Source organism: Pristis pectinata, chromosome 21, assembly GCF_009764475.1.
Source record: "Pristis pectinata isolate sPriPec2 chromosome 21, sPriPec2.1.pri, whole genome shotgun sequence".
In the NCBI taxonomy this organism is placed as follows: domain Eukaryota; kingdom Metazoa; phylum Chordata; class Chondrichthyes; order Rhinopristiformes; family Pristidae; genus Pristis; species Pristis pectinata.
Window position 1 is genome coordinate 19,908,150 of NC_067425.1, and position 25,819 is coordinate 19,933,968.

Consider the following 25,819-nt stretch of genomic DNA (forward strand, 5'->3'; position numbering starts at 1 on the left):
TGGTGAAGTGTTTTTGGTATACATCATTGGATTGATGGCTTTTTGGGATTGAGTACATTGTACTGCTACTGGCAAAGTATGGAAACAGTGTGGATGAGGAAAGGAATTATAAGTCATGGGGTAGTGTGAGGCAATTTGGAGGTAACTGTTTAAAGTGGATGTTAAAGTACATGAATGTAAAGAGTGGAAGGAGGTTGAGAACAAACAGTCCCTTAAAGGTTGCTCCACCTAAGCCTGAACCCCAGGTTTGTATCTCCTTCTGATCTGGAAACTGAATACCTGTTGATCTCAGCTTTGAACAAACTCCATGACTGTATATTCACAGCCCTCTGGAATACAGAGTCCCTAAGATTTATGATCATCTGAGTAAAGAAAATATGCCCATTTCAGTTACAAATATCTCTTATCCTGAGAATATGTACTCTAGTATTGGCCTCTCCTGCTAGAGGCAAGAGCCTTTTGTCTTCTGTTGTGTTAATCCCTCTCAGAATTCAGCTTGTTAATAGTGGGTTGGTTAGCTGGAACCATGTGACGAAGTATCATCGTGCTAGATACAAAGATTTTGCAAAAGTGGCAGGTTGGTTGAGTAATGTGACAACACTTAGACTGAATCTACGACAAAGCATAGAATAGCAAACACTATTGGAAAGGGCAGCAGAAGATGTGCAAAGTAGTTGTTAAGGAGGGGAATTATGCACTGCAAAATTGGGAGATTTGAGGGATAAAATGGAGGTTCTTGGAGTGACAAGATAGCTATACTTTTTAATTACATGAAGGGAAATAACTGAGTGATTGGAATGGGTGCATTCTCAGTTGACCTGAGAGAAGTTAGGAAAAATGGTTGTCAAGAGGGATAAAAGAGAATCTTTTAAAGATGTAAATTTCTGGGCACTGAGCAATAAATATCTGGGTCAGAAATGGATGTTGGGAAGATTTGGGAGAGATTGAGGCAGATGGGAGAAGTGAGAGTTGATGGGTGGGAGGACAGACAGGCTGGGGGAGTGGTTGTGGAAGTCGAGACATGCCCACAGATGCAGGGGGAGTAGCTCATGGGTGTAAAAAGAGGAAGGTGTGGTTCTCCAGCGTGGGTGGGGGAAATGTGAATGACTTGGAGGGAAAGCACACAGAAGCAAATTGATATAATTTTTAATCTAGGATTTGCAAAGGAAAATAGCCATTTGTGTTTTTTTGCATTAGCATCCCACAAAATTTTAAATGTATTTTTTTTTCCAGATCATATTTTGGGCTGCATGTCTGGAGCTATTTGTATTGGGAAGGTTGCAAGAAGTAATGCATTTCATGCATGCTGGTATTTTTTTTAAGTCTTCCAACGAAAGGCTTGAATCATTCTAACTAGGAACTGCTGGTGATCTGTATAGTGAAAAGCAGAAATCTGAGATGGACTGGAGGTCAGATGACCACTCGCTCCATTGACGGACTCTCCATTGAGCCCAGCAGCAGAACAGTGTGCTGAAGGTGACTCCAAAAACACCATATCCAACCCTTAACTTTAAACCATTTGAAGAGTGATGTTGAATGATGATACATTCATTTGAATGGGGTGCTTGATTCTGTGGGGAAAAAAATTTAGAATATTGGAGTACAGAAACTGGTCTTTTGGCCCACCATGCCCGTGCTGACCACTTGAGTACCTATCGTACTAGTCCCATTTTCCAGCACCTGACCCATAGCCTTCAATGCCTTGGTAATTCAAGTGCTAATCTAAATACTTACTAAATGTTTTTGGAGGTTCTGCCATCTCCACCCACTCAGGCAATGCATTCCAGACTCCAACCACATTCCGGGTGGGGGAAAAAATCTCCCCTCTGAACCTCCTTCCCCTTCCTTTTTAAAAACCCTCTGGTTTTAGAAACTTCTGCTATGTTTCTTGCCATCTGCCCTTTCTCTACTCCTTTTATATATCTCAATCAGCCACCCAACCTCAGTAGTGCTTGACTTATTTGATTTATTTTACTGTTGTAGTATTTTTTCCTTTATTGATTTTTATTTTAATCAGTTAAATCTACTTGAATATGTTTTAAATGTCTGTCAGATATCTGATTCCTTAACTGATTATAATTTGGAAGAATTATCCTTCTCTCAGAAAAGATGGGATGCTTAATGGATTCTCATACTTTCCCCATCGCTAATTCAGCTGCAGTAGTGGCACATCTTTGGGGAATATTCCTTGCCTTCGCACTGTTTGTAGTGAAGGCATATAAAAAGTGGTCCATGAAGTGGCTGATAAAATATGATAATAGCAATGTGGCATGATTAACAGTGGGGAAAAATAGATGCATATTTTAACAAGTGGAGGAGGAGGAGGAGGTAGGAAAATGAAATGTACATTTCATGAAGAATTAATATCGGGTTCATTAAGGATAATTGGGTTTCATATAACTAACTCTGAATGCCATGTACATTATGATAATTTTTCTTCTGCTTTTTATGTTGAAGGTATTTATGATTACAGTGAGAACATAACATCAAAGTACAGGGGTATCACATCTTGTAACGCATTCCTTTTAGTTGCAACTCTCCAGTGAGAAATGGACCCTTTGCTTTTGGAATACATAAAAACAAGTTGCCTCCTGTATTGTAGCAAAAAAATTACTGATGCTGAAGATTTGAATAAGAATAAGGTGCTAGAAGCACCTACTAGGTTGAGTAGCATCAATGGGCAGAAAAACTGAATTGGGATGTTGGGTCAAGGACCTTTCATCAGAACTAGAGGCACAAGATGATGAGCTGCAGAGAGGGAGAGGGGAGAGAGAGCAAGGAAAACCTGTGCTAAAGTGCAAATTAAAGCTGCAGTCTCTTGTAACTCAAATGCCAGAATCATCCTTCACCCCTCCTCAGTCCACCTATCACCTACTGGACCATGTCTCACTCCTCCTCCTCTTTTCTCTTTCCACCCACCCCCCCCCCCCCACCCCCCCCCCCCCCCCCCCCCCCCCCCCCCCCCCCCCCCCCCCCCCCCCCCCCCCCCCCCCCCCCCCCCCCCCCCCCCCCCCCCCCCCCCACCTTCCCATGTCTTTATACCAGCTACCTTCTCTCTCCGCTCTCAGTCCTGGTACTGGGTCTTTACCCAATAGGTTGACAATTCCTTTCCCCCAACAGATGTCGCTTGCCCTGCTGAGTTCCTCCAGCATTTGTTTTTTTTGTGTTGCAAATTAAAGTTATCAAGTTAACAATTACTATATTTTAAAAAAAACAGCAATTGAAGATGGTAGAGAAAAATGAAACAAATTTATACAAAGATCCATGTCAAGGGGAAAAGAGGTTTATTCAGAATTATTAAATTCAATATCAAGTCCTGAAGCCTCTAATGTTCTCCAATAAAAGTTGAGGTGCTGTTTCTCACTTACATTTAGCATCATTGGAGCAATATAGGAGGCTAGAATAAGAGCAAACAGGGAACTAAAATGACAAGAAACTCAGTCATCCTTGCAGATTGGACAGAGGTGTTCTGCAAAGCAGTCACCCAATCTGTGTCTAGTTTTGAATGTAGAGAGCTGCAAGTGAATTGCTGTATTGGGAAAGGAAGTTAAAAGGATGAGTGTTATATTTCCCACAGTTGCATTGATAGTGTCATGAGAAGGGAGTGGTTGGTGGAGATGGAAGAGCCCACCAGTGTGTTGAAGAGGGAGCAGCCCTTTTTCAGATGCTTGGCGGGGAGGGAGAGAAGTGTCTGGTGGTTGAAGCCTGTTGGAGCTGGCAGAAATTATGAAGGATGATTTGTTGAATGTAGTGAAGTGGAAGGAAAAGAGAACCCTATCTCTGTTCTGACTGGGAAAAGTGGTTGAGAGCAGTAACTTCAGAGAGAGAGAGAAGATTCAGTTGAGAGCTTTGTCAACTATAGGAATAGCCATGGTTAAGAAAGAAAGGAAAATGTCTAAAGGGCACTAGTGTAGAAAGTCTTGTCACCAGAGCAGAAATGATGGAAACAGAGAGTGAGAGAATGGATAAGATGCAAGTTGGGATAAGGTGTAGTTGAGGTAGTTGTATTAATTGGTGGGATCATAATGGACGTTGATAGCTAAACTGTCCTCTGAGGTGGAAGTAGAGATGTCAAGAAAGAGGAGGGTTGGATATGGACCATGCCATTTTTACCTTTCTGCTAATTTCTACCCCACTCTCATGTTCATGGTCCATATCAGACACTTCCCTTCCCTTCCCTTGACATCTCCATCTCCTGAAGTTGTCATTGGAGAGAATTTAGAAATCTGCCACTAATAAACATAATTCCTGCTATGGAATTTGGTCTAGTTGCATTTCTGATAAATGGTGACCTTCAAAATGGTTCTATTGATTGCAATCCTGTCTTGTTAAAGCAAGTCATTGGCAAATGCTATTGTTGCAAGAATGTTACTTGTCACTTAACAGCCCAAGTGTAGATGTTGACAAGGTCCACTGCATCTACTTTGTTTACTAAGGAGTTTGACGTAGAGCTGAAAATCATGCAGTCATCAGCCAACATTCACATTTCTCACCTTGGGATAGAAGGAAGTTGTGATCATAGGGAGCTCAGCTGGGGCTTATTTGCTCAAGTTGAAGGCAAAGAAAGCTGGGTAATATTTAGCAAGGGATTTAAGATTTGCCAATTGTAAAATATAAAGATTCCAGTACTAATCTAATTTACTGATAGCTTTCATCAAAATAAGAAGTGATTTATCTGTCACTTTTTTTTGCTTCTCTCTCCCACCCATTAGGAATAACTGGGCAACCTTTTCCAACAGAGCATTGCTCTCCATTAGTCTTTGCAATCTGGTTGAACTCTTCAAATGACTGTAATAAGATATCTGGAGCTGTGGTCTCATCCTGAGCTAAGCGTCATGAGATTTTTTTTTCTCGTGTGGACTGCTGAACTTTGCTACTGCATTCAAGCGTACACCATTTAACAGTTTTATTTGCACAGTTTTGCATTACACCGATATCTATCGGGCAAAATGCTTGTTTTGGGGGAATTGCATCATTTGTATTTGCTTGCTGTTGCGCTTTAACGGCATTCTTATAAAATTTTGTAAGATTGTATTGCTGCCCAAGCACATAACTACAGATGCGTTAGAGAAAAAATAGTTAAAAAAAAATTCTAATCCCATCAACAAATGCGGAGCACTTATTGGATGAACAATAGTTTCCATCTATGAATACTGAAGCCTGTGGATAAAATGACTGTAAAATACTTTCAAAGGAAAATAGAGAATTAATATTTCATTGTTGTGTAAAGTAAATGTAGCAAGTGATCGGTCAGAATTTTGTAAAACATTTACATAATGACTAAATTCCTCCAACAATAATCAGTACAATTTATCAATTCATGATTTTTGTTTCTATTTTTGTAGGTTATTTATCATTCATTTGGTGGAACATCAAAAGGTCTTCATTTTAATAACCTAATAGTGGGGCTGGTCCTCCTGACGAGGGGAAGAGATGAAGAAAAGGCAAAGTGTAAGTGTTGCTAAACACTGGTCAACAAATTTTTGACAACCATTGCTAGTACAGATTGTATTCTTTTAGAATGCTTTATTAATAAAAGTTTTATGCTTAAATTACAAACTAAGTTGTTAAATTTTAATACTTAGTAGTTTTGGATTAATATGAATAGGCTATACAGTAGATCTTTTACAGTTATAAATATCCATCAATATTATGCATTTCATATTTGCACCTCTTTCATACTTTCAAAGCTAACTCTAAACTTGCTAAGTTTTGCTGCTTTTATCATTACCTGCTGTTGGGTATTCTACTGTGAATCTTGGAAAAGATAAAGGGCACAGGGAGCCTATTTACACCAATTCTTCCTTGTTGGCCAAAAGCAAGAGCAGCATAGCTAATCCCACTGTCCAACCACATCAGTTTTCCTATCAAGTACATATTTAATACCCCATTTTCCTGATCAGGTGTCCCTTCACTACCCCATCCCAACAGTACATTCCAGATCCTAACTAGTTGCTGGATGTCACCTTTGGTTCTTTTGGCCATCTTCTTCCTTCTATTGGCAATCTCTTCTATTGGAAGCGGAAAAGAAGGCTTGAAAGATTGCAGAGGAGATTTACGAGGATGTTGCCAGGACTCGAAAGACTGAGTGAGTTATGCAGAAAGGTTGAGCAGACTGGAACTTTATTCATTGGAGCAAAGGAGAATGAGGGGTGATCTTATAGAAGTGTATGAAATCAGAGAGGGTGAATGCACTCAGTCTTTTTCCCACGGTTGGGGAATCAAGAACTGGGGGGCATGGGTTTGGGGTTAGAGGCAAGAGAAGGAACCCAGAGTGTGCTCTGTATATATAATGAGCTGCCAGAGGAAATGATTGAGGCAGGTACATTAACAACATTTTAAAAGACACTCGGGCAGATACAAGGATAGGCAAGCTTTAGAAGGACCAAACACGGGCAGATGAGACTAGCTAAGATAGATGTCTTGATTGGCTATGGACCAGTTGGGCTGAAGGGCCTGTTTCATTATGTATGAGTCTGGTTATTGAGTCTTTTGCCAATAGGAATATTTTCTTTCCGTTAATGATGTCTAGACCCTTCATGATTTTAAATACTTCTATCCCATTTCACCTCCTGACCTTCCCTGTCTCAAGGAAAACTGGCAGTTTCTGTAGTCTAAAGTCCCTTGCCCTGCAAATTTCCCAGTAAATCTCTTCTGCACCCTCTCTAGGGTCTTTACATGAGTTGTGCCCAGAAATCAATATTTGTTGTGGTTAAACCACTGTCTTGTGTAATGATCTTTGCTTCAATAAGGCATTTAATATCATTTTTAAAAAAACCCTCTTCTATCCATTTTCTTATTCCCTTTGTGATCACCACTTGTCATTGATTCTCCAGGTAAGAGAAAATTTTCGAGATTCACTCCTTGTAGAAGCTTTATAATTTAAATAAAAACTTCATTGAGACTCCTTGCTAGTGCCTTACTCCAGTTGAACATGTCTTGGGAATAACAGCTTCCTATAATTAAGTTCCAAATCTGCAATTCTGTTGGCCTTTTTTTAAAATAAAAGTATTCAAATGTACCTTTGCTTGCACTTTCAAGGAATTGTGTATTTGAACCCCTATGTTTTACAATTCATTGAAGCCTTCTAATGCCTCTACCTTTAAAATGGAAGAGGGCTTCCATTCATGTAGTACCTTTTCACAATCTTGAGATGCTGAAAAGTGCTTTATTGATTATAAGTAAACCAGAAATTGCTGGAAATAGTTCAAAGCTAAGGCAGCAACTATGGAGAGAAGTGAGGTAAACCTTAAGTTCATGACTTGTGTTTCATTTAACTTTTCTCAGCTCTAATGACAAGTTTTTAAGGCACTGGAAAAGGTGGGAGAGGAGGTGAGAATAAGAGTGAGGGGCAGGAAAGTTGAAATGTCAGAAGGGATGATCGTGAAAAAGTGCTAATGGATCAATAAGTAAATGACTAGTCAACTGTGAGCTTAGCATAACTAAAAGTGCTGAATATCTGAAATTGTCGCATTCAGTCTGAAAGTATGCAGCATGCCAAGTCAGCAGATGAGACACTGTTCCTTGTATTTATGTTGAGCTTTGTTGGAAGAGGCAACGAACAGGATGCAGAAAGGAAGTGGGCCAGAGAATTAACTGAGAATTGTGCTTGGGGACTGAATGGGTTTTTCTGCGCAACAATTATCCCATCTGCATTTCTTCTCCGTGCAGAGGAGACCGCATTATGAGTTCCAAAAATAGTGTGTATGTAGTTCAAAAAAAAAGTATAAATAAATCAGTTAGAAAGTGTTGAGGGCTTGGAGGTGGAAAGAGAGGGGTAAGAGTTCAGGTGATACACTTCTGGTTGTACAGCTAGATGCCATTGGAAAATGGAGTTGTTATTGATGGAGGTGAAAACATGAACCAAAACATCCTAATGGAAATAATTCCACAGGAATACTAAAAAGGGAGAAGGGAGGGTGCAGCTGACAACGGCATCGTGCTGAAGGTGCCAGAGATGGTGAGCAATGACCCAATGAGTGTGATGGATGGTGAAGACCAAGGAAACTTAATCCTTGAGAGAGTGAGAAAGGGAGAGAGCATTCACATGGAAAAGTGAGCGTGTATTGTTGAGTACCCTGTAGTTATAGTGGAAGGGAATAAACAGAAGAGCTCTAAAAAGCTCTGGCATGAAAGATGACATTGTCAGAACCACTGCAACAGTGGTGAAGAAATGGGGAGAATGAAAGTGCAGTCAAGATGGCTGTGGGAGTCATTGGCTTGTTGCTAAGTTACGTCCTGAAGTGGAGATGGAGAACTTTGAAGTGGGCCATGTGAAGGTGAGAGCAGGCTGGAAAATTTTTACTTGAGGCCATGAGAAGGAAGCAGCAACGATGAATATTCAACATACCAGAAAAGAAAGGAAGGGATGGAACATGAATAGGACTGAAACCAAGAATTTTCCACATTGTTCCTTGTCTCATTATGTTTTTTTTTCCCTTTTTGACACTTAATCTAATCAGTCTTGTACATGAGAGACCTTCCCTTTTCTCTCCTTATCTTCTTCCTTTCTCTGCATCTTAAAATATATACAGCAGTAACCTTTCTCAGTGCTGGTGAAAGATCATTGACTAGAACTGTTAAGACTGGCTTAAATTTTTGAGGTTGCCAGAGTTCCACAAGGAACCTTTGATATTAACCCATATGCAAGTGCATAAAAGTTTCAGGACTCCTGGATAAGTGGGGAAATCCTGATCTTGCTGGATGAGCTCCACCAATGACTTGTCAGCTGTGCTCTACTGCGAGACTCCACATTGAGTCTGAGGGTGAACTGGACCTTACTGGAATTCCCCAAAACATTGCACCAAGGAAAACGATTTGAATTGTGCATAAAGTTAGTCCTGGCATTTTTACACCCATTGTTTTGAATGGCAATTGAACAGCAGTGAGAAGAAACAAAAGGATAAAATAAAATGTTTAATTATTAATTTGCTTTAATTTTGTTTTGTTTTTAATAGTGGTTAGATTTTAAGTTCATTTTAGATTTTTTTTTAGTTTTGTATTCTTTGTATTTTTTTAAAAAAACAGCCTTGATGGATAGCAAAGCTGAGGCATGAATTTGACTTCAGTTAAAGGGGATTTGCGGATGGGACTCGCTCTGGCCTGTCAACGTCATTCATTAGAGTTGTTTGAGGCCCTGGGGCTTGATGCTCACTGCCAGGATGGTATTGGCCAGCAAGATCTGCCAGTCAGATCTGGTAAATTTTAGCCAATGGCAACATGCCTGGTGAGCTTTGATAGCAGATTCCATTTCATAAAATTAGGGCCTCCTGATTTTTCTCTATCGCAGGTGCCATTTGATGTCTGAAGCATTTCCAGCATTTACCATTTTTACTTTTTGCATTGTAGTTTGAAGCTTAGTCAGTGTTTCATGGTAAGAAATACACGTCTCCTTTTAAAATGTACATTTCATTTAAAATGCATTTGCCTACCAATTCTGCTAACGTGTCTGTCGGTAGTTTTTTTTTAATTATCCTCTCCTCACACTCTGTCGTCAACATGTTTTGAGATTGTGCTTTGCAATTCATCTATTTAAATTACGAATAAAAATCTGGGTCCACAGTTTGCACCTCTTTGACTTTTTTTATTCTGAGAAATATCTGTATACCTTTGTTTCTTGTATGCTAAGAATTTTTACTTTCATCCATTTTCTTGTATACAATGCCCCTTGATTTTTCTAAGCGATCTCTTGACACCTTATCAAATGACTTTTGTATATCCATATATTTGGCCTACTGCAATTCCTTTTTTCCACTTGGTCTCTTCAAATAACAATACTGTACTTTGCATATGCACTTAATGCTGGGTAATTTTCTCAAGTTATCAATCTCGAGGTTTGCCCACAACTGCCATTGGACTAACTGGTCTTGCATGTCATACCAATTATCCCTTGTATGTTTTGCCATTCAGTTTGATCCTAGGTGATCTGAATCACAACGATAAGTTATTTATCCATGTTCTTGGATATCCTTGTCTTATAAAATCCTATTTGTCATGGCCATGAAAAATTGGATTGACCCACCCTCTCGGAGAAAGATCAAGATTTCTACCACACCCTTGAGTTCAAAAGTTTGTTCTGGAATTCCACCACCAGAGGAAGTTTTTTTTTTCTGCATCCTATTGAATCTTCTTAGTTTCTTAAACATTGAGAAATGCAAGCCATAGTTGTACAATGACCGTTAAACCTTGGGCCATTATGAACTGTACTATGATTTTGATATTGGCAGTCTCAACAGGGTTTGCTGAATCTTTGTTGCCAATAAAGATATTCACTTATTGGATAATGCTTGTAGCCTTGGTTTTTCCAGGCACTTCTTTAAGTAAATCCCTTGATCAGACCCTCAGCCACAGTCTGTCTCATGTCACAGACAGCAAAGCCAATATCCTTCATATGGTTTACTGCTCAAAACTGAACACTACACGATGAGATCTCCATGTTTCTGTGTCTTCCACCAAATAATTATCTGATTTATCCTTTTTTACTTTCAATTATTAACTCACTGTGACATGGAAACATTTGGAATTTTTTGGAAGATTACAAAATTAAGGTGTGAGCAGATCATCTGATATCTTTGACTTTTAACAGCCCATAGTGCCTGTCATCAGGGTAGGATCATTCATTTTGAGTTCTGTTAACTTTTTCAAAAACAAACCTATTTCTACAATTTGTTCTGAATTATTCCTTATCCTCCTGTGGTAGTTCACTGCATCATATCTGTCATAATTCCCTTCCTAACCCCTGAATGGCCATCTCTAACTGTACTTGTTAGATAATTATTAAGCAGTAACCATTTCCTGTTGTTATCTGTTTGCCTTTTTTCCTTTTAATTTGCTTGCTCTATTTTTAGTATTGTTATTGTTGCCTTTATTACATGTCTACCATTTTAATCTTACTTCCAGTGTCTCTACCAAAAATATTCTTATGTTACACACTCCTTAAGGCTATAGATATAGAGTAAAAGTCTGCTATCTAACTAGTTGGAAATCCCAGCAGTTCAGGATCTGGCTTAGAGGTGATGTTTCTTGTGTCTCATTGAAACTCACTGGGGGCTATGGTCCTGTGCTCCCTTGAAACTTAGCAAGTTCACTAGAAAAGTAATATCTTAAGAAAGTGAATGTAAAATGGGATATTAATAGTATAATATCCAATGGTTCAGAAAATCTGCCAGACCTACACCACCAAATTCCCAGGAGAGTCAGATTATTGGAGTTTTACTGTGTATTTTTAAACTTTGCATCTCACATGAAGATTTCTACTTTGAAAGTCAACTTGTTTAGTAATATTTCCAGTTACTTTGGATCTTTTTTCATTTCATGGAATTTTATTTCATCCTGCACTCCTATTCTTGATTCTTAGAGCCATGGATATATTTCAGTCATTCATCTACCTTGATCGCCTGAAACTATAGGTTTATAAAACAGTGCAGTGCAGAAGGAAGCCGTTTGTCTCTGTGAATCTGTACCGACACATTCCAAAGGGCATGACAATTAGTCCCACTCCCCTCCTCTTTCCTTATCTTTTCAAAGAGGTATTTGAAATATACCTCAACACTAGCAAAGACAACCTCTGTTACAGGGGGTTGTATTCCTAGAAAGCAGTCTGTATTGTGATTTTACATAATGTAAAGTTGCATTACCTGCAACAAGAAACACAAGTTGAAAAAGAATTTGTGATTTATTTACTTTATTCACATTCATGAGAGCAAATTTTATTCCATATCTTAAATTTTTGGGTATTGATTTGTGAAATGTGCAAGGGTGAATTTCCATTACCTGAACAACAGTAACGTGGGGATTGCCTGCAGTATATCAATATAGTAACCAATGCAGTATCTGTACTGTATACTATAACCTTAAATCTTATTTTGCTTTTTGCCTGTCACCCTGAATCTAGTCCTTAGATCATCAACCCATTGTCATTGGAAGCAATCTCCTATTATTTACTTTGTCTAAATCCCTCCTTCATCAAATATCCTCTTGGACAACTCTTAAGATTAAGATTTTTTTTCCATTTATTCCAGTATGTGTTTTGGATAGTTAAAATCACCCAATATTATTACATCTCTCTCAATTAATTTTCTTAACTCAATTTTCTGGTTGCCTAGAACATTGCCTATTTCTTAACAGTATGCATTCCTTCCTCTATTAATAACCACAGAAGGATATCACATTGTTGCTCTAAATTTGGGTGGAACTAGAAAGTTGTATTCCTTGGTGTAATGATTTCAGGAGCTTGCGGGAAGTGTGTTCAAGAATGATGGAATAAAATTTCTTCACGTTTCTGAAGCGTGGAATGCCTTGTCATAAAGACTGGTGGGGCGATTGATTTGTTTGTTGTAAAGATAAATTAAGAAAGACAGATTTTTAAAAAAAAATTATGGGAATAAAGTGAAGCTGTGAAAATAGCCAGCGGGGACTAGAGGAGCAAATATGTAGGAGGGGCACAGAAAAGGTAAATGGTCAGTCTTTTTCCCAGTTTAAAGGAGTCTAAAGGTAGATGGGAAAGATTTAAAAGGGATTTGAGGGCCCAGTTTTTCTACATAGGGGTGGTGCATATAAGGAACAAGCTGAGAGGAAATGGTAGAGGCAGGAAAAATTGCAACACTTAAAAGACATTTGGGCAAATACATAGGAAAGCTTTAGAGGGATATGGTCAAAAAACAAGCAAATGGGACTAGGTCAGGTAGGCACCTTGGTCTCCATGATGAGTTCATTTGAAGGGCCTGCTTCCGTGCTGTATAACTCTGACTCCATAAAGTCATCTGAGATTGATCTCAGATGTTCCAGAAATATCTCCCTTTTAAATTGTGAAGCAATGTTTCTAACTTTATTTTATGCAGAAATGGAATAAGTGAAGGAGCTGTGTAATTCTAATTCTGTGAATGAATGTCGGCCACTTATATTTATTTTCTTTGTCTAAGTATTTTTGACTTTGGGATACCGAATAGCTAGTAATATACATCACTTACATTTGGGATACTAATGAGTCCCCTCCAGATGAAGAACCAAAAGGTGACTTAGAATGTGACATTTTGTATGACAGAACTCGAGACTTTTTTAAAGACTATTACTTTTACCATTGTGATGTGACAAGAATTCCAATGTGCCTGCAGTTTTCTTTTCTTAAAATGCTGTAACAATTGAAATAACCGAACGACAAAAGCCTGTTTATTATAAAAGTATCACATTGTTACTAATACTAATCATGATCATTTAATCAAAATTACATTATGAGATGATACGATGGTATAGAGAACAAGGAAAAGGTAGCTTCTGTTGAATTTAACAGCTGGCAAAATAAGTGTCCATGGAGATTGTTGTATTCTGCCTCTGATCTGTTTTTACTGTCTGGATTCAAGGATGCCAGAGTAGGTAAGGGATGGGGAGGAATGGTGACATAATTTAGAAATCCCCACCTCCATCAAAACACACAAACATTTTATGAACTGCATTTTACTGTACATATTTCTGTTACAGATATTTTTAACCTCTTTGCTAACGAATCTGGGAGCTATGTTGTTCGAGAGGAGATGGAAACAATGTTACGAGCTTGTGATGGAGAGGTTCAACTTGGAGTCAAAAAGTGCTTTATGGAGGTAGGCATTTTATATTTTTGCATATGAATTGATCCAAGTATCCAAATTGGAAACAAAATATTTCAGAGCTAGAAATCTGAAACACCAACAGGGAACTTGAACAACACTCTGTTTGGTACAATGTATTTGGAGAGGAGTTGCAAATTAATGTTTCAGTTGTGACCCTTTATCAGAAAGGATTAGTAGCCATTTATAAGAAAAGTATGGAGGAAATGGGATGTGCACTGAAGGAGAAAGAATCGTAATGTAATTATGTGGAGAACTTAACATGGATGAACTAATGGTGGTTATGTAAGACTAATGGAGGAATGAGGAGGACAACTGGAGAAATGTGAAGCATGGAAAAGAACACTGGGTGAGAAACTAAGTTGGGCTGGGTAAGCAAGAGATCTTAGCTGACAGTAGTTGTCAGTAGTCTGATTTTACTTGTGTTTTGACATGTTTACTTTTGCACCTACTTTCTCTGGCTATCTTTTCTGCTTGCACACTGAACCTTAGAAATAATGACACTAGTTATTTACCCAAATCTCATTTTGACTTTTCCATCTGTTCTAGTAAAGCTCAAGGAACAATGTTTGTCTTTGTTCAAAGTACTCTGCAATCATTTAGTTTTAATATAGACCAATAAGTTGTATCTTCACCACAGCTTCCATTTTCTTTCTTGCAATAAGTGCTCATTTTCAGAACATCTGTGGGCAGGAGAGGGAGTAGTTGGTACTTATTACAGAAGTCACCTAAGATTAAGATCTTTCTAGTCCCCCTATAGTGAGAAGATTTCCTTTTTGACATCCAATTAACCACATTGTACAATTGGCATGTATTGCATAATTCTCTCATTTTTAAAGATATGAGGAAGGGAGTAGGATTGTGTGATAATTGCAGATCAGGCTTCAAGGAATGTGGTGAAACAGTTAGCCTGCACTGTGCTATAATTTTTATAATTTTAATAGAGCAGTTTGTGAATGTTCAAATAATATGTTTGATATCCCCATTTGGGTGCTGATTTTGCACTTGCATTGCTTCATTCAAAAGATGCTTCCAAGTTGTGGAATTGAACTTCCTGTGTCAAAACTTGAAATAACTCCTGCATTCCAAAAAATGAGCTGCTAACTTGGTAGCTCGGTGACAGGGGAAGTTTCCAGTTTACCTGATTTATATATATTTTACAAAACTGGTATATTGAATCATGGTCAGAAAATGTCTGCCTCTCCCTTTTGCTGAAATTACAGTTCTTACTGGATAATAATCATGACTGATGCTCGTGCCACTTGATAAAATCCAAAGCCCATGTCTAATGTTTGTGTTTTCATGTATTTACAAAGGATAAAAGTAGAATTCAACATTTTTTTAAAAGGCTAATAAATTAAACAATAAATGGCAACTAAATTGCATTTCCAGCCCAAAATAATTCCTCTTAAACAAAAATCAACAAACACCAAATTGAAGGAGGGGCTGTCAGTAGGAATAACTAAAAACTTTTATCAGAGGGAGATTCTAATGGGAATCTTAAAGGATTGTAAAAAGCTTGTATTATTTGTTTTAGTTCCCCAATAGTCACATCAGTGGCACAATAGTTAGCATTGTTGCCTCAGCTTCAGTGATTCAGGTTCAAGCTGACCTCTGGTGCTGTCTGTGTGGGGTTTGCACACTCTCCCTGTGACTGTGTGGGTTTACTCAAGGTGCTCTAGTTTATTCCCACGTCTCAAAGATGTGCTGATTGCTGACTGTAAATTGGCCCTAATGTAGGTGGGTGGCAGGAGAATTAAGGGAAATGGATGAAGATGCTGGAGGATAGTATGTGGTAAGTGTAAATGGGTGCTTGCTGGTCAGCACAGATGTTTTGGGCCAAAGGTCTTGTTTCCAGGCTATATGAAAGCATGAAACATAACACTAAACATTCTGCAGATGTAGATTACCATTAAATCGCACAAAGATTGGGGTTTCTTTGTAAGTGCTGGATAAATTTTCACATAATCACAGAATGGTTTCAGCAATGAATGCTGCCATTCACCCTGTCAGGTCCATTCTGGCTTTATACAAGAGCAATCCAACTCATCTCCCCATAGACCTACAGATTCTTTGTATTCATGTAGTTACCCGACTTCCTCTCTTGAATTCCACAATGAATCTTCCTCCACAATGACCCATTCAAGACCCTAACCACTCTGTTTGCTTTGTTTTGGTAAAGAAATGTTTTTCCTCATCACTTTTACTGCCTATCACCTTCATTCAATGCACCCCTAGTTCTTGATCACATACCCCTGCTAATGGGAACACTTTATCTATTACCTGTGTAATAATATGAATCAGGAACACGAGATGACCACTCGGCCTCTCAAGTTTGCTCCCCCAATTAATGAGATTCTGGCTGATCTGATTGTTACTCAACTCTGCATTCCCATCTACCAAGCAATAACCTTTAAACCCTTCCTTATCACACATTTATCTACCTCTGCCTTGAAAATATTCAGACTCTGCTTGCACTGTCCTCTGAGGGGTCAACTTGGTGTGCTTCCTCTAAATTCTCTCCAATACATGTATATCCATTCTCAAATGAGGAAACCACTCGTGTGTAATATTCCAGGGGTGGTCCCACCAATACCCTGTACATTTGTTGCAAGACTTCTTGCACTTCTATAGGCAATCCGTTTTATAGTAAAGGCCAAGATTTCATTTGGCTTCCAAATGTGCCTGTATGCTAATTTCTTGTGTTTAATCTAGGGGGATACCCAGATCTCTCTGTATGGCAGTATTGCCTCTCTCCATTTAAACAATATTTTGTTTTTCTGTTCTCCCTTCTAAGTGGATAACCTCATTTCCTCACATGACATCACATTTGGCCAATTTTGGCTCAGTTTTTTTTCCTATTTTGTGACTCTTGCATGAAAGCTTGTATCTAGTTATTGACAAAGGCAAAGGTTTTGTGTTGCTCTGACCAGCTGCAGGCTTTGTCTACCATTTCCACTGCAGATTTTATTGCAACAGTCTTCAGGCTCATCTACAAACTTTCATGATGTAATTCTTCAAGTATAGCTGCTTTGTTCACAGTGCAGAATTTGATAAAGTGTCCTTGTCAGCATTGCACATGTGGAAAGTTTGCTTTTTGCTGAGAATTGGGTGGAATTGTGGTGCAGAGTTTAAGTGAGGACATGGCCATTAGTGCTCTACAATTCTGGGTGGGATGGTTATTACAAGTAAAGCCAAGTAGTGAGCAGTGTGTTTTAGGTTAAGATCCGTTCCATACACTTGTTCTTTCCAAAACAAAAAGCTAAACTGGATCTTTGTATGATCTTTTTTCAGATAAGAATAAAATGGTGTCTAATTCTGGAGTCATTCAGGAATGGTCAATTTTGAATATAGAGCAAGTGAAGAAATAATTCACTTTTTGTTCTCCCCTCCCTACAGTTCTGAAGGGCTGATCTGAGTTCATTTTGTTTTTAGCAACTGTGCTCTCAACTGCCTGACTCTCCTGAAGTTTTGTCACTTTCCTGACATTTTTCTCTCCAAAAAAATCCTTTTTCTTTAATAAAGCTTTTGGTCATCTGCCCCAATATGTAATGTGCACCAATGTCATATTTTGATTAATAATTCTTATATAAACCTGCCTTATGGTATTTTGCTACATTTAGGTGTGCTTTATAAAATAGTATTTTTAGTGTTTTGCTCTTTCAGCATTTTTTAATTTTGCTTTAAACTGAAATGTCCTTTGTTAGAAGTTTAAAGTTCTGGCACATTTCAAAGTAGTGAGTACTTGTGTAAACTAATATTTGCCAGGGCATGCGATGGTGGTGTCACTCAGATTGAACAAAAGAAAAACTTTCCACTCAATAGCTTTGGCTATTTTTTTTGTCTTTTAGGTTAAGATCACATGTGGGGAGGAGCAAAGATAGATAAAATAACTGATTACGTAATAGGAATTTTGAGCAATGCCAGCTGTAATCACATTCATTGGATGCTTTAGGTTCCTCTTTCGTAGTTATTTGTGTGGTTCCTATTGGGGATTCCCCCAACAAGTTGTGAGTGCGTGTGTATTTAATCACTGCAGACAGATTTAGAGAGGGCAATTCCTTGACAGTGGACATATTAAAGAAAGCAATTCATAATTGGCTATGCCCTTGTGTAGAGTATATTTGTAATGTGTCGGTGGCCTGTTGGGTGATAAGAGCGTGTGCTTGATATTTTTAAGTTGCTTTTGAATAAGAAAAAAAACAAGGATTATTTGAAGAATGGTGGCACATGTGGTAAGTAGTAGTTTTACTTTGTTAACTTGTGTGAATATTTTCACTGCGACTAATTTGTATTGTGGTTTGAAACATTTGATTAACCTAAGATTCATGAGTTTCTCCTTATCTGATTCTGTTGGCGTCAGGCCTCCTGAGGCACTTTGGCTACATTGAAATCGTAGTGTAAGTGCATGCTTTTGAAATGATGCTATTGTGATATTTTTAGTTGGATTGTTCAGTGATGCACGTGTAGGTAATGATAATATTACTTGATGGACTTCTATCATAAGGAATTCTTATCGACTTCCCCCAATTTGAGTTTTTTTTATTTTAAACAACTGGGGCTTTACTTCTGTATTTTTGCCAAACAATATTCAATTCTTGTGGGTACTTCTGCACTTTCTGTCAAGCCAGACAGAGCATTGTGTGTGATGTATCTCGGATAATGCATTACAGATCGATCTTCTGTCCTACCAGAATGTATATTTGATCCTCTCACATATCACTGAAAGAAACCAGCAAATAGAAATCACATTGAGTAATGTGGTTTAGTTAAGTTAATATGGAACTATTTAAAAAGTAAGATTATAAAGCAAAATTGGTTAGATACTTTATAATGCCATTTAATTTTGACAAACTTGATGTACTTAATATGACATGAAGGCCATCTAGCTCATCGAGTTCATGCCAACTTGCAGCAGTTCAGTTCCATCAGTCCCATTCCTTCTCATCTTATTCCCCTGCAGCCATGCAACTTCTCTTCGACATGTACACTAATTTTTCCTTTTGATTCTTTTGCCATTCACCTATACCAAGGGGCAAGTTACAGGATCTAGCCAACATACCATAGAACATAGAACAATTACAGCACAATTCAGGCCCTTCGGCCCACAAAGCTGTGCCGAACATGTCCCTGCCCTAGAAATTACCCATAGCCCTCTATTTTACTGAGCTCCATATACCTATCTAACAGTCTCTTGAAAGACCCTGTCGTATCTGCCTCCACCACCATTTCCGGCAGCCCATTCCATGCGCTCACCACTCTCTGAGTAAAAAAGACTTACCCTTGACATCTCCTCTATACCTACTCCCCAGCATCTACAGTACCAACACATCTTTTGGATGTCAAAGGGAACCAAAGCACCTAGAAAGTTTATCAGAGTTGGTCATACTTTTAATATGACTAGAATTATAGTTGTGAAATATGCCATTTGTTATTGAAAAATGTAAAAAAAAAAATTAGGGCCAAGCTAGTTTGGTAGCCATTGAGGCTGCTGATCAATACCAGCATCATTACCAAATGAACCAAATACTAATCTTTTGATGGTAAAACTATAGCTTAAACAGAATAATGAGCTGGTACCTGGTCTGCATGTTGTAGGCAGCACAATATGCAGATCATTTGTAGATGATTAAGGCTAGAGTTTAATTGTACACAATGACTACAATAAGAATTATTTTTGTTTTCAAAGATTTAAAGGTTGTGCTAAAGTACCCCAAAGAACTAAGAAACTGTGATCCATCACAGTTTATAAAAGGGAAATTTTAGAACATCATAATTTATTACCTAATACATATTTCTCCAAGTGAAATTGGAAAAGAGGAAAATGAAAGTGAGGAACTGTTTTTGCTTTTTTGTAAGCTGCTTTGTTTTCTGTGATTTATATTGGGATTTCCCAGAGGAGGATGAGGAGGAAACAAATCTTCTGTGTTGTCAGAGAAGAAGCAATAATAGAAAATCATCCGATACCTGAATGAAAACTTAGTTGTCAACAATATGAATGTAAAGAAATTAAATCCCAGGATTGCTGTGGGCCATCAATGCTTTGATTTATTTTGCTCTGAAGATTAGCAGCCCTTCCTCTTGAGCAAAAATGATCATCATCTCCACTTCACTAGGTAAAGCAGTGTGTGACAACTTGCATTGACTATGGAAGTTTTTGACCATCCATTCATAGTTCGTGGAGCTCATTGAAATCCACCCATTTTGAAGATGAAAGACATTAGTTGGGTGCAGCGTGAATCAGATATTTTGTTATTAACAACCTCCAGCCTCTCCCAACAACATCAAAATATGATTCCTTGAATTCCTACCACCTCCAGGTATGCTTAACCTGAATAAATGCTAGGTTTTTCCATTCATGAAACCAGAGGGAAAGCCTGCATTCTTATCCTACTCCAGGTTCAAGTTCTTCGATATTTATGACATTATGGATGAATCAGTTAACAATTTGGTGTTCATAGGAATATGGGCTTATAGGTAGGCAGAGAATGAAAATTTTTGACATACTTTTGACCTAGATCAAGATTTAATCTTGAACCTAGCATTCACCAGCATTGATTACATCCACTTCAGCAACACAGTGTCCTTATCAGTGAAACACATATCCCTAACTTCTCCAGAGATTTGAGTCTTTTCCAGTCTCCCATCCTACGCAAACTACATCTTGCACAAGAGTTCTCCAATGCATTTTTCTTCCACTTTCTGACCACACCAGTCTTTGACTTATTAGCTCATTGTTGTCAATGTTTGTGCACTTATATAAAAAACGGTAGTACTGACATGATCAAATTAAAATTTTAATCTTGATAATATCTTTTTTGAAGAAAAACAAAACTCCGTAGTAATGTGATATTAAGCATTAATAAACTCCCAACAAAAAAATCTCCTAATCATCAAATACTGAGTAGAAAACCTTGCAAAATTTAATAACAATTACTTATGAAAGTAGTTTACTTTGTAGCCAGGATGCCATTGATGCTGTGGCAAGTATTCTTTACATAAAATTGTTTTGAAAACTGGTAAACTTTTAACTACCATATTGAAATGGGTATCCCAGTGCATCTGTAAGCAGAATAGAAGTTGAAAGCCTGCTTATTTTGATGTTCAAAAATGGTAATTTTATAGTTGTAGAATTCACAACTCAAGTCTAGGCAGGTATTTTTCAAATTCATTGATGTATATGGTAAGCATGTATCTGCTAAAATTCCAAAAGGTTAAAGTAACGAGTGCTAGTTAATTGACGCATATACAAGGCTGACTAGTTCTTTTGTTTCTAAACTTCACTTCGAAATGTAAGGATGAATTATGAATATTTCAAGATAGACAGAAACTTGCTGGAAAATACTGGCAGTTCTTTGTCTGAACACTAACAATATACTTCGATAAGTCTGAAGATGTGCAGGATTCCCAAACTTGCTGATTGAGTTTTGCCAACAATTGCCTAGGTATGCACTGACAATTTTTAACACCCTTAAAAATTGGGGACTAAATGTTTTTGTTAATAAACCTGTGCACAATAAATATATTGATGCTTTGTTCATGTAATCAAAGCTATATGTATCATTTCCAGCTGAGGCTGAGATGTTGAACTACAACTGTAAACTAATTGCAATTAATGGGTACATCTGATGTAAAGGGAAATTAACATTTAACATTGCACCTATATATTAAAAAAATGCATTTTACATAATCATTCTACTTATTTCACCCTGTATGCTACAGGGAGCCATGTGCTGTTTGTCTTCAGGAGGTGGCTCCTTCTAGGTTTAAAAAGGACTCGTTATTAAAATGGGCCCTATAAAGGAATTAGAACAGAACCAACACCGTGATTTTTTTTTTCAGTGGCCCAGTCCTTTTTTTTGGTTGTAATAAAGGCAATGCTTATTGTACCTGTTATCATTGCATCCTGAAACTAACAGCAATTTTTGAGTTACACATGTGGGTAATTTAACATCACATCGTAAAGCTGCTGGCAGTCCTTAAATTTGTCTAAAATATAGCTGTCTCCATTGGAATCAGACATTAATTGATTTGTTATGAGCTTAGGCTATTCGTGAATTGTTCTCACTTCAAATTACCCTGAAAATTTCAGGTGAATTTGTAAATGGCACAGTAAGCTGTGATTAGAGAACTATAACATTCTCTGAGATATAAATAATTTTTATGTATGTGGATTGTAGCTTTCCCAAATCTTTCAGAATGTAATGAGTTCTTCATCAAACTACCCCCATATGTAAAAAGGACTCCCAAACTTGCTGATTTGAGCTTTGTCAACAATTTTCTGCCTACACTTCAATGTTGGACTTCTTGTGGATTCCAGTAATAGAGCACAAGTGTGCTGAAGCTGTGTCAGGTTGGATCTGCAAGTCCAACAACAAATCTGCTTTTCTCATTAGGGGAAAAGAATCCATGCATTTGGCCTCTTAGAATGAGTTCATTAATTGCTTTCAACAGATTAGGAAAATAAGGCTATTAATTTTCATGTTATTTTGCTTTCAAGTTTTATTTCCATACTTTTTAAATTATAAAAACTTAAGAAATACATTAAATAATTTTTTAAAACAAAAACTTTATTTACACCACGGTAACAGGCCTTTCCAGCCCAACAAGTCTGCACCACCCATTTAAACCCATGTTAACCGACCCGTACATCTTTGGAATGTGAGAGGAAACCAGAACACCTGGAGGAAACTTATGCAGACATGGGGAGAACATACAAACTCCTTACAGACAGCAGCGGGAATTGAACCCCCATGGCTGGCACTGTAATAGCATCATGCTAACCGCTACGCTACTGTGCCACCCTGCTTTTGTTGATTTATTGTTGATGTTGCTCTTCTAAAAGGGTCTTTGTGATGATGAACACTTTTTTTTGGATTACCTAATGGTTTCCAAAAAAAAATGACTGCTTTAATAGAACTGTACTATTAGTTATCGCCTGTCAGAATTCACCCCGCATCTTTTTTAAATATTTAGTTTTACATCTTTCTCACCATGCTGCTAAAAGTGCTTTTTGTAGTACAGAGATCATAAACTATGTCAAATACTTCAACTTTTTAAAACTTGCTTCAAACAATGGTATTTTCCTAATGTTGAAACATGTATATTTCATAATGATCTCATCTGAAAGTGAAATACAGATGAAAATATTTCTCACCTTGATTGACAGTTGTGCTATTGAACTGATGCTATCTCTGCTCACAAGCTCAATCCAGACCCATTAAAACCTGTGATAGCTCTGGTTACTTGTGTTGATTTTAATTCTGTTTAAGTTCTGAATTTCAGTTCTATGTATGAATATATTGGCCATGGTGTATAGATCTTGTGCAAACAATTCCAATTTGACATTTTGGTTTTATTTTAGGGAGAAAAGGTAAATTATGAGAAGTTCAAGAATTGGCTCCTTCAGAATAAGGATGCATTCACATTTGCTCGATGGCTGCTGTCAGGGGGAGTATGTATCACTCTTACTGATGATAGTGATACACCTACCTTTTATCAAACTCTTGCTGGAGTCACTCATTGTAAGTATTTTTTTTCTAAAATAGAGTTGGAATCAGTGATGATGAAATTTGCTGACATCCTAGCATTTTAGATTTTGCAGTGTTGAACCTTATTAAATTCAGCATACAGACCTTTCTGTTTTGTGAAGAGTCCATTTATCTATGCTTGCCATTGCTATATTTTAAGTTGCTTTCTATTTTTTTTCTTTTTACTTCAGCAAGCAGGGTGACTGGAAAGGACGTCATTATCTGCTCATGACACAAGAGTAAGTGTGTCTAAACTGGAGTTAACCTAGGGAAAAAGCTGTACAATTTGCCCTGCAATTACATCAGAAATGGATGCACTGCCCACTACTTCTCCTGAATACTTTCACTTCCCATTTGTGACACCATTGAAGCAGGAATCTTAGACAATACTTGTTCCACTGTTTGAGTGTAAAAGCAAGCATCTAACAACTTATTTTTTGGAAGTTTTAGATCTCAACTGATATTTTTGTACAATTGGATAATTAATGAGTATAATTCTGTTAGCTCAAAGATAATGGAAAAGATTTATTTTTTACAAAATAACTCTTATCTGTTGAGAATAATGGAAACCTTGCAGATCATCTAATGTCCTATAGGATTCCAGTTTAATCTTGAGACAAAAATCTTTGAATGTATTGAAGTCTATCACTTGAGAGATGACAAACTTTGGGCATACAATAGTGATTCTGATTGCATCTTAATCTCTTTAAAATCAAATTGAAATATTTCAAAAATATACCAAAACCTTAGAGGTATGAAATGTTGAAATGCATGGCATGCATGAAATTTCAAATATGATGCATCTACAAATTCTATTTTAAAAATTTCTAACTGAGTTGAAAGAGATTAAAATGGTTAAGCTATAGGGAAACTAACTCATCTGATATACAAGTTCAAGATTCAGGAGAATGTCACAAATTTGAGATTAAAAATGTATTGAACAGTGAGGGAAGCAGCAATAGATTTAATATTTGGAAGTGTATTCAACAAGGAGGAAGATGGAAATTGACCTCCAGGCCACAGGCAAACTGGTAATATATAGCAAAACGTAGAAATGAAATTCAGCACAGAAACAATGTGAGGAAATCTATTTTTGTAGGAAGAATGAGGACCGGCTATACATGCAATGTAATGCAAACTTAAAAAGGGTGGAAGAACAAAGATGCTCCAAGGTGTACGTTTTGAAATTTTTGAAGGTAGTGAAGCAGATTCAAAGGTTAGGATTTTGAATGCATTACCTTAAAGGTGAGAATAGATTCAATAGAAACTACCAGGAATTGGAAATATTTGAAGAATAACTTTTATAAAGAAAGACTGGGACTTGATGCATATTTAGAAAGAGTCAGACAGATCATTGGGTTAAGTAAGTCTCCTGTCTGTATTGTTCTTGGATTCCTTCGAAGTATTATGTCTGTGTTTATTGGTTGTATTATCATCAACAAATTGATTAATTAAGCACACCGCATCAAGTGACATAACTACAACTACAGGTATGCTAAACACCAGCTATCCTTTGAAGATAAACCCATCATCTCTTGGTTGTTGTGGGCCAATATAAGAGAAGAGTTTTTAAATGGAAGGCAGACTTTTTAATATAAATATTTTCTGTGAGGAAATCCTGAACTTTGCACTGCAATATTCTGCATTCATCATTAAAAAGCAGAAGAATAAATACAAAACCATGTGAAAGTTGGAAATCTGAAATAAGAATAGCAAAATTTTATAAGTTTAAAGAATGATGATTTATCAAGACAGTATCCATTTATTCCTGATCTTTATAATTTAAAAAAAAGTCCTTCAATGTATTTGCATTTGCACATTGTTGCCCTCATTTTGTTTTTGAAGAATTGTACAGGGCAACAACCACATGTTTTCATATTCAAAAATGACAAACCTCTTTCTTTGTCACAATTTTCAGGTATACCTTTCCCAGTGACAAAACATTCTCTGTTCCAACAATATTTGGTGTTTAAAAAGTAATGTCCTCTTATTTGTCACAGAGCAATTGGATTTTATAACAAAGGAATTATTTTCCATATTCACTATTAAAGCAGTTCACTGTTGGAATGAAAATAATTCTAGTATCCCACTTTGAGATACAATGACTTTCTAACTATGTCCTGATGAATCTAAATCGTATGCTTCCTTTTGGTTCAACTTCCTTTTAATTTGGCAGGAAGCAAAGAGTGGAAATAAAAGGATCTCGTTCTGGTTGGTTACCGGTTACTAGTGGTGTGCCACAGGGGTCGGTGTTGGGACTGCTCCTTTTTACCTTGTACATTAACGATTTGGATAATGGAATAAATGGTTTTGTGGCTAAGTTTGCGGATGACACCAAGATAGGTGGAGGAGTAGGGAGTATTGAAGAGATAGGAAGGTTGCAGAGGGACCTAGACAGTTTAGGAGAATGGGCAAGGAAATGGCAGATGAGATTCAATGTTGAGAAATGTGCAGTTGTACACTTTGGAAGCAGAAATAAGCGGGCAAATTATTATCTAGGAGGAGAGAAAATACAAAGTACGGAAGTACAAAGGGACTTGGGGGTACACGTGCAGGATACCTTAAAGGTTAACCACCAGGTCGAATCGGTGGTAAAGAAAGCGAATGCTATGTTGGCATTCATTTCGAGAGGTATAGAGTATAAAAGTAAGGAAGTGTTGATGAGGCTCTACGGGGCACTAGTGAGGC

At 37.5% G+C, this 25,819-nt stretch overlaps 1 protein-coding gene across 2 annotated transcripts in view; it reads left to right on the plus strand.

Moving 5' to 3' along the window:
• The window catches only part of usp32 (ubiquitin specific peptidase 32), a 124,208-nt gene that overhangs the window by 32,290 nt on the left and 66,099 nt on the right, over nucleotides 1-25,819 (plus strand). For both annotated transcript variants that reach the window (XM_052035776.1, XM_052035777.1), the window contains exons 3-5: nucleotides 5,346-5,451; nucleotides 13,477-13,595; nucleotides 22,966-23,125. In XM_052035776.1, the coding sequence (XP_051891736.1) occupies nucleotides 5,346-5,451; nucleotides 13,477-13,595; nucleotides 22,966-23,125 (385 nt within the window). The remainder of the gene's footprint in view (nucleotides 1-5,345; nucleotides 5,452-13,476; nucleotides 13,596-22,965; nucleotides 23,126-25,819) is intronic.